This window comes from Hordeum vulgare, chromosome 1H, assembly GCF_904849725.1.
Source record: "Hordeum vulgare subsp. vulgare chromosome 1H, MorexV3_pseudomolecules_assembly, whole genome shotgun sequence".
In the NCBI taxonomy this organism is placed as follows: domain Eukaryota; kingdom Viridiplantae; phylum Streptophyta; class Magnoliopsida; order Poales; family Poaceae; genus Hordeum; species Hordeum vulgare.
The window spans coordinates 414,774,850-414,785,204 of record NC_058518.1 but is presented as its reverse complement, the minus strand read 5'-3'; the positions used below and the strand labels follow the sequence as shown (position 1 = coordinate 414,785,204).

At 43.5% G+C, this 10,355-nt stretch overlaps 1 protein-coding gene across 1 annotated transcript; it reads right to left on the bottom strand.

The window, feature by feature from the left end:
- Window positions 1-1,924: 1,924 nt before the first annotated feature.
- Window positions 1,925-3,439, bottom strand: LOC123441379 (pentatricopeptide repeat-containing protein At2g30780-like). The gene is given in 2 exon segments (XM_045117844.1): window positions 1,925-2,071; window positions 2,073-3,439. Coding segments are annotated over 2 exon segments (1,308 nt in total). The 5' UTR covers window positions 3,333-3,439; the 3' UTR covers window positions 1,925-2,023.
- Window positions 3,440-10,355: the final 6,916 nt, after the last annotated feature.

The following is a 10,355-nucleotide window of genomic DNA, read 5'->3' as shown; positions in this document are numbered from 1 at the left end:
CTATCTCTCATCCTTACAACAAAACAACAAATATGGACATCCCCAACCAATCCCTCGCCGCCCACGAACCGAACCAACCCTAATGCATTAATCAATTTTGTCCAGTATAACAAGACAGCCCATGTTCTGCCAAATTGCATGTTACTGCTAAGCTTTGATTTCAGGTCAAGACGATGCAGATAAAACAACTTCAGATTTTTCCTTTTCATATATTGTCAGTCACTGATGCCATCAACCCGTACCTTGTTGAACTACAATACTGACAGTAGTTATGTACCTATGCAGCTATGACTTTAGCTATGAGCAAGAGAGCATATAGAGATCACAGCCAAGAATCAATACTCAGCAACAAAGATGCTACACTTTATGGGCACAATAGGTAGGATAAGCATGAGAAGAAAACAAGCTGGATAATTGTTTAAAAGTGGGCAGCTAAGCATAGCTAGCATAAATCAATGGCATGTTTGTTGCTTATGACATAGATCATTGTTTGAAAGTGATCAATTTGTTGCAAGACAATACAACATGCGAGCAGCAGGCATGTGTTATCATACGTCAATTTGGTGATTGGATGGGATCAAAGCCAATGCCAGGTCCAATAACAGCAAAAAGGCCAAAAGTATTTCTAGAAAGGTGACGCTCGAATCAAAACGTGCAAACAACATTGGCAACCTTGAGGTGAATGTGTTTTGAGGTACTGCAAGATAAACAAAAAAGAAACGATGTCTGATAAGCATGCAGCATATTTTACAAGTCAACTTTCGCTCTCAGTCATAATAGCTTCAAAACGTGCAAAAACATCCTGATGTGCAGTTTGAAGGTTAAGAAATGTTAGAGAAACAATAGATATAGTTGGTGTGTGCAACATCTCCTCTTAAACCTTACTAGCAATGTACAATCAGCAGCTTATTTTACCAGACTTCACCTATGTTGTTAGTCTCTAGACAGTCTTTGCTTTGTGATACAGAACAATATAGGTGTATGAAAAAAAGTCCTATGGAACAACTGCGTAGAACAAAATATTTCCTATAATAAGCAGCAAACTACAGAACAATACGGGTGCAGAAAACGTAGGCCAATAAGAGCCTCTGCCTGCATATATATGCAGCTGTTGGAGAATAAGGATATATAAGTGCAACAAAAAGCATATCTAAACACTGAAATGTAACTACCAGCCAGTGTGAAAATATATGCAGTTGTTGGAGTATAAGGATATGTATAATTGCAATAAAAGGCATTGCTAAATGCTGAAACCTAACTCCAAGCCAGTTATGCTGTAACATCACACACTATAGGTGTAAACAAAGAACGCGGGACATTGTAAATCGAGACTATGAAGCAATGATTCAGGCGTCATTTTATTCACTGTAAAGGTCTATTCAGATTGTGATGCCAAGTGGCTTAAACACAAATAACCATAATTCATGGTACAACCATGAAGGGGTGTTTTTTCATGTTATCTCTGGGTGAGCAGCTGAAAACATACATCTAATCCAGACAAATTGATTGAATTACCTATAAGATGCCAAAGAATAAAAATTATATTATAACATGCTTTACGACCTCATCACATATTAAATGGACGAGGCATCGCAGCACTTTTGAATAGTGAATAGAGGCTCATTGTTTCTTCTACACAACAATTGCACTACTATCATAATACAAATTTAAGACGTGTCTTTGTCTTGCTGTTGTCCAAGTTCGCTAAATTAAAGATTAGATGCCTGCGTCTGTAACAGAAGTATGCTACTATATGTAAAAATAACATAAATTTATGAATATCAGTCAATGCAATAAGAATAGAGGTGTGTACTCACATGTTATTGAACAAATACGCCGGAAGGGGATCCAAAACCGTACTTCCACATCAAGCCAAGTATCGTATCGGCCTCGGATCTTCTTCCGCAACTTGAATATGCTTTGTGCATAATCCAGAAGGTCTTCTTTGTCCGGTCAAACCTAAAATACTCCATTTCATCCAACACCCCATGCATCTCTGACAGTCGATGGTTCTTCCCATACATCACCATCTTGCAGTGGTATAAACTCCGGCACAGTTTCCATCCAGCCCCTTCAGCCTGCCGGACGAAGTGTGCGAGTCTGTCCACAGCGTCACACTGGAAATAGTTGGTTATGATGGACCGCATCACCTGTGTTGTGGTGACTGTGGTATTGTGTTCCAATGCTTCAGCGATCCTTCTTTCCATCCCCTCGACCAAACCCTCCACTGCATACACCCTAATTAACAACACATTGAGCCAGGGCCTATAATCCTCAGGACGCAACTTCAGAAGCAGCTCCTCGATCTTTTGAATCCTATCTACATGTGCAAACTTGCAATAAGCACATAGCATTGCACGTATATGCACCATATCAACCTCGCCAGCATGCTCACGAGCACGCTCATAAGCCAGCTCCATCTTATAAATCTTCCCAGCATGTGCGTAACCTCTTAACATCAACAAATGCGTAGTGGTGTCTGGACCAACTCCACCTGCAATCATTTCATGGAACACTGCTTCCATTTTGTCCCACATCCATGCCGTGAGATAGCCAGCGATGATTGCGTTATAGGTGCCAATTGTACGGGGCTGTCCGGAGACATCCAGCGACTGGAGAGTGGCCTCCATGTGGTCGACCAGGAGGGAGCGACCGAAGAGAGCGATGAGGATGTTGTAGGAGTCCGCATTGGGCGGGCCACACCGTGGATCACGCTGCAGGGCGTGGAAGGCCTCGACGCAGCAATTCACAAGGCCACTGTGCATGTAGGCGGACATGAGGGCATTGTAGAGTGCCTGGTCGGGGCAGTAGGCGCTGGAGGCATCGGTGAAGATGTTGGCCGCGGCGGTGGGGTCGCGGGCGCGGCTGGCAAGCGAGATGGCGACGACAAACTCGGGGAGCGTGGGCGGCGGCGAAAGCGTGCGGCGAAACGAAAAGACCGCGAGGCCGACATGGGGCTTGAGGCGGAGGAGGGGAAGGAGCTCGAGGGAGGCGAGCGGCGAGACCGCGAGGAGGGTGGGGAATGAGTGGGCGTGGAGGGCGGGCAGGGGGTCGGGATCCGCCTCCGGCAGAGCCAGAAGAGAGGCGGCGAGGGAGGAAACGGCCGCGCGGAGGTGGGAAGCCGTGAAAGGCGGGAAGGGCGTGGAGCTGGGGGGACACCACTGCGGCCAGGGCGCGGGATGAAACGGCGGCGGGGACGGGGACGACGGGATGGAGGTGGAGGGGATCGCGTCCGGGGGAATGGGCACGGATGTGTAGGGGAGATGGACCGAACGGTGGAGGTGGCGGCGGCGAAGCAACGGGAGGAAGTGCCGAGCGGGGTGGCGGGACATGGGAGGATGAGGAGGGGTTCGGCGGCGGCGGCGGCGGCGGCGGCGCGGTGGGTTTTAGGGATCGGTATATTGGGGAAGGAAGAAGAGGGGCAAAGGCGGCCAGCTCGCCGTAGCGTTTTTGCATCACCTGACCTGTCTCGCGTTGGACTGGACCAAGCTGACAACTTGGAGAAGGCTTGGCCCGGCCTGGTGCCCTGGTTAACGAAAGCCTCCTGAGGCCTGCAAAACACAGTACGTTTGACGGGCCTGAATGGCCTGGGAGCCCTTAATCGGCGCTGCAGGCGCCCGATAAAGAACTGGTGCCCGCAGTACCTCAGATTTAGGCCGGCCCAGTGGAGCGACGCGCCCCCCACTCCTAACGCTCCCCGCTCCGTGTGGTCGCCGTTTGAACGGTTGACTTTGGAAAACCAGAAAAAAAACATAAAAAATCGAAAAAAATTCTAAAATGGTTCACGAATTTTAAAATAGCTCATTCAAATTTTAGAAAAGTTCATCGAATTTTAAAAAAATCGCTGAATTTAAAAAAAGTTTATCAATTTTGGAAAAAAACACGATTTTGAAAAACATTGAACGAATTTTGAAAAAAGTTTATCAATTTTGAAAAAAGTTCATTGATTTTGGAAAAAAGGCCATCATATTTGAAACGAGTTCATCAAATTTGAAAAAAAAACTCACAGGTTTTGAAAAATAGTTCATCGAATTTAAAAGGAGTTCATCAAATTTAAAAAAAAAAGTTGAGGATGAGGATTTTGAAGATTTGTTCTTTTTTCGAGTCATCAGAACTTTCATCCTTGTATTTCTTTTTATTTGATTCTTTCATCCAACGAGGACAGTCAGCTATGTAGTGATCAGATTTCTTACATTTGTGACAGGTTCTTTTCTTGTAGTCCTCATATGAAGATTTTGATTTCCTCATATCTTTTATTGAAGATTTACCAAATTGGCCACGCTTTGTAAACTTCTGAAATTTCCTCACGAGCATTGCAAACTCCTGTCCAAGTTCTTCAGGGTCACCAATGCTGCAATCCGAGTCTTCTTCTTCAAATGAGGAAATTGTTTTAGCCTTCAATGCACGAGGTCTTGAGTAGCTTGGTCCATACAGATCTCTCTTTTCTTCGTGTTGGAATTCATGGGTATTGAGTCTTTCAAGTATATCAGCAGGATCAAGCATCTTATAGTCTCCTCTTTCTTGAATCATGAGAACCAGTGTATCAAATGATGGATCAAGAGATCTTAGCAGTTTCTTCACAACTTCATGGTGAGTGATGTCTCGAACTCCCAGTGCTTGCAGTTCATTTGAAATGTCAGTGAGGCGATCAAAGGTATCTTGGCAGCTTTCATTGTTAAGCATCTTGAAGCAGTTGAAGAGATTGCAAAGAACATCAACACGAGAGCCGCGCTGGGTTGAGATTCATTCATTGACTTTGGATAGCCTATACCAGATAAGCTTAGTTGTGCCCAAAGCACTCACTGTGCCATACTGACCTTTGCTCAGATGGCCACATATGATATTCTTCGCTTGTGAGTCAAGTTGCTTGAATTTCTTCACATCAGTGGCAGACATAGTAGCAGTGATGGAGGGAATACCATGTTCTACAATGTACCACAGATCATTGTCAATAGCCTGAAGATGCATCTGCATCTTGGTCTTCCAATAGGGAAAGTCCTTTCCTTCGAAGGTAGGACATCCTGCAGTAACCTTGATCATACCTGCGGTCTACATAACTAAAACTCCAGGTGGTTAAACCAAAATCACACAGAACAAGGGAGGTAAAAACTTAGTCACTTCTTTGACCCACGAGTGAAACCAACGATCCTTGAAGGTTGCAAGGCGATGAGGGATGAAAGGAGAAAGAAGCAAGAATTCACGGAAAATTTCGACAGCACTTTGGTAGGAAAAAGGGACAAAAATTTCGAAAAGGTGGAAGAAATAGACAATATTCACAACAAACAAGTAAATAGAGCAAGGGAACACCATGATCTTGGTAGAACAACATAATAGACCCAAAAAGCAACATCACAAGGCCTCCGGAACAAGAGAATAGGAACTAGCTCAAGCGGAAGAAGAGAAAGAAGAAAAGAATGACAACTATCATCACAATAGAATTGAAGAGCCCCCGGTCATAGAATTGACGTAGTAGATGGAAAATCGACAACGAAGAAGAAGACAGTAGTGGGCTTATGAAGATCATCTCAACAAATATGAGGTGACAACCAACCACTAAAAGAAACAAGGATTGATTGGGAGAAACAAGATATGAACAATTTCTTACACCAAGAGGATACATTGAGAACTTGGATTAATGACAAGCACCATGATAGCAACAATCCATAGGAAAAGCTTTAGGTGAAGTCCAAACCAAGATAGCTCAATGAAGAAATCATGGGTTGAAAATATCTCATGATCATAGAATTGGTGGGTTCAATTATCTCATTCTTGAGAGGAAAACTCTTCGAAACTCCTACACTAACAAGAAAGCTATAACACCACCTCAAAGGATAACGGAAGAACAAACACACTGAAAATGGAAGAGAAAGAATATTTTAGGTATTCCAACAGGCATCTTGAAGAACACTTTGAGAATGGATTGAAACCTTGAAGAACCACTATGAAGGACCTCCGTATGAATGATGCAACGATATGAAGGTGGAAAAGAATAAGATTATGGCCTTGCCAAAATTAAGATGAAGCCTCACAAAGAGATAGTTGATAACACTTGGAACTCCGGAAAAGAAAAGATACGAACACTTGAGAAAAGAATTGAAACCATGAGCCACTCCAGAAGAATAATTGAAATCATTTGATGAAACAAGAATAAGAATTATGTTACGCTTATCCTTCATCAAGTTAAATTGATGACAAGCAACGGATCTAGCATACAACTTATTCTACTTGAAAGAACCTTGAAGAAATAGAGAGATAAGCACCACTTGAAGCAAAATTGAAGAAAGTACCGGTAAGAATTCACAATTGAATGGGAACACCACGAAATAATGGAGAAACATGAGAACGAAGAGATCATGATCCATCTAATAGAAAACTGAACAAGGCACCGGATAATCGAGAGACGAACGAAGAGACAACAATGGAGAAGAATTAGAGAACGAAAGATGAGAACAAAGAAGTCTTCTCAAATGATGTCCTTCGGAGGATCGAGAATGAAAACAACTCAGAAATGCACCGGATAGCACGAAAGGGATTACTCACGATAGAAACAATTGAGAGGAAAACACGAAGCTGAGATGATAATCTTCACAAGAATGGAGCAAGATTGAGAATGATGACGAGAAACAACCCACGAATAACTGAGACACTCCGGAATAAGAAAGAATGAAAGGTTGAGCCATATGAGAATTAATGCAAATAGATCTTGAAGAAGAATATGACTGATGAAAATCATACTTACGTCATAGTTGAAAAGAATTAAGGATCTTCGGAAAAGATAAAATAGCCAGGTAAGATCCTGGGAAGAACCTGTGGGTAATGGGCCCACTCGAAGAAATCACCGTTGACAAAATTGCTTAGAAGAAGGATACTGCACTGGTACAAATGAAAACTAGATGAGGTTGAGATCCTTGAAATAATGAAAGATCTGAAACAAGAAACTCTGAGATATCTTCAACGCGCCGGATGAAAAGAGAGGAATGAATAACCAAGATAGGCTGAAAGAATCTCCAACATGAAAGAGAATTACAAGGATGAAAAGGATATGATGAACACGGATAGCTGAATTAAATTCACCGGTAAGGATGACAAGAATGAACAAAGATGAACACGAAGCTCCTGAGAATCTTCACAACGAATCACCGGATAAGAGAGAAAAGAACACATAGCGGAAGCACAATGAAAAGAAACTCTTGGATGGAAATTGAATCACTGAGAAAAGGGCGAGAGGGTGGGGAAAAACAAAGACAACTTGGGCTAGATGAGATGAACACCGGAATAAAATGAGAGAATGATCTTGCAAAAATTGGAGAGGATTGAATCCACTTGGAGAGAAACACACCGGTTGAAAAAGAATTGATATGGCAACTCCGGTTGACAAAATTGATAAGACAACTGATTGAGCAAAAGGATTAATACTCTCATAAAAATATGAGAACACCTCTTAGAAAAGATCTGATATCACCACTTGACATCGAAGCAACTGAATTACCATATTTCAACAAAACAAAGGGTGCGGCTTATGAAACAAGCCAGAACAAACTCATGAGAAAGATTTCCGTTCGATATTTTCGTGGACAGGATCGCACGGGCTCGATTTTACAGTAGACATCAAGTGCAAGGCAGTGCACCCGACATACGCAGTGCACCCGACATACGAAGCGTCCTCGAGTCGTAGCAAGCTACAAGGACTCTTTAAGACACAACGTGTACCGCTGTAAGTCGACCGTGAACAAACGAATCCACTAAATGTCGAACCCCAACCTAACATCATGCATTTGTTGGAAGAATGTCCTATAAGTAAGTACTTGAATTCCGACCTATGAATTCCCGAAATATCTGGTCATGCAATATGGTACACGGATACAAGGAGTAATAATCACACAACTCCTATACTAACCTGTCACTTGTATCACATCCGTCAACACACGACCAGAATCTCGGACCTTCATCTACAACAGACCCTCGTGATCACAACGATACAAAGTATGGCAGTACTCCCGAACAATCTGCACCAGTACTGGGGACATCGGGGTTATCTCGCCACTACCAGTATTGAAGCAATTACGAACATCCTTCGTACTAAGATACTAAGAAATCTGAATGATAACGATGTGCTCAAGAATCCCCTGGAGCTCAACTCCCCGGAAGAAAATCAAGTCAGACAGGAGGCACCAAGACAGAACTCCGTCACATCGGCATCATATAGATTCCAAATATATCTGCGTGATCCTAAAAAAAATTGAGTGAGAAAAGAAGTAGAGTAAATTATTACGTCAAGATTCCTCACCAGAGCATAGAAGAAGAGAAAAAAGAATCCAACCCTCCGATATATAACTAGACTCAAAGTAGTTTTTCACTAGACTCGACTCGGCCAAGTTCGATCAATCAAGGGGGCTCCTAGGTCGGTCCTTGCTCTGATACCAACTTGTCACGTCCAAGATGCGACCCTATCCTCAATTTGGCACGAGGGCCTTGTCAGGGATAAAAGCGCATCTCGTCGTGCCGCAAGAATGGATATCGTTACAAGTACATGTACTGAAAAGAAGAGATATATAAAGAGTTGGCTTACACTCGCCACAAGCTACATCAGAGTCACATCAGTACATTACATAATCATCAAGAGTAAGAGTAGGGTCCGACTACGGACGAAAACAAACGAGAAAAATAAGAACGACGTCCATCCTTGCTATCCCAGGCTGCCGGCCTGGAACCCATCCTAGATCGATGAAGAAGAAGAAGAAGAAGCAACTCCAAATGAACAATCAACGCGCTCGCGTCAAGTAACCTTTACATGTACCTGCAACTGGTGTTGTAGTAATCTGTGAGCCACAGGGGACTCAGCAATCTCATTTCCAAAGGTATCAAGACTAGCAAAGCTTAATGGGTGAGGTAAGGTTAAGTGGTGAGGTTGCAGCAGCGGCTAAGCATATATTTGGTGGCTAACTTACGAGTACAAGAAATAAGAGAGGGATGATCTACTCATAACGGACATGTCTACTGATGATCAAATGAATGATCCTGACCACCTACCTACATCAGACATAACCCCACCGTGTCCTCGATCGGAGAAGGAACTCACGGAAGAGACAGTCACGGTTACGCACATAGTTGGCAAATTTTAATTAAGTTAACTTCAAGTGATCTAGAACCAGAGTTAAACAAAGTTTCCACGTTGCCACATAACCGCGGGCACGGCTTTCCGAAAGATTTAACCCTGCAGGGGTGCTCCAACTAGTCCATCACAAATTATCACAAGCCGCATAGAAATCCTCAATCACGAAGCTCGCGATCTCGTCGGATTCCCTAGTGGAAAACCTCAACTCTGAGATTACCCAAAGCATCACCGGAATCCCGATGCACAAGATATTCCGTCAAAGGTAAAACTAACCCAGCAAGGCCGCCCGACGTGTCGACGATCCCGATAGGAGTCGCGTACCTCGTTCTCAGGACACGACGGATGAGCGATGGTTACCACGCCAAACGTCGAGTTGCCCCGGGTAGCGTTAATAAGCTGCTCTGTTTTGGACCAACACTCATGAGGAGCACTGGCCCGGGGGTTGATTAAATTATCCTCGGGTTAATTACTCCCTATGCAGTTCATTAGTTATTAGGCAAATGTAGTACCAAAGTTGGGCCTTGCCAGACCAACTTTAATCTAAAACGAATTATCAAGGGGGTCCCCATAACAACCCCGATCGTGTTAGGAGCGCTCAATTATGGAACATAACACCGGTAGCCGGAAACTAAGGGGACAAAGGTGGAACAAAACACCAGGCTAGAAAGGCCGAGCCTTCCACCTTTTACCAAGTATATAGGTGCATTAAATTAAATAGCATTTAATAGGGTGATATGAGAAGGAACCCATGTTATCACATGGAAGCATCTGCACCTGCAACTAGCAACGCTATCAACACGGTTAAGCAAGCAGTAACATAGCCAATCAGTGGTTTGCTAGGTTGAACAGGTTGATGGTTTTCATGGCATTGTTGAGAGGCTGATATTTAACATGTGGTAGGCAACGAGACATAATCGACAGAAACGGTAAACTAGCATGGCAATGATAGTAATGGTATCTGGGGAAATGACCATCTTGCCTGAGATCCCGCTTGAAAGAAGAATGACTCCGTGAAGCAGACGAACCGACGTAGTCGAACGGGTCCTCACATCCGACACGCTTGCGGAACTCTATCGAGACGAAGCAAACCGGAAACACAAATCAACACTCGAAATTCCCCACATGATGCACAACACATATGATGCATGAGCAGCTGAATATATGCAAGTCACGGCATGACAATTCACACAATCAAACACTACACATTAAGTGAAGTTCAATATGCACGAGTTGCATATTG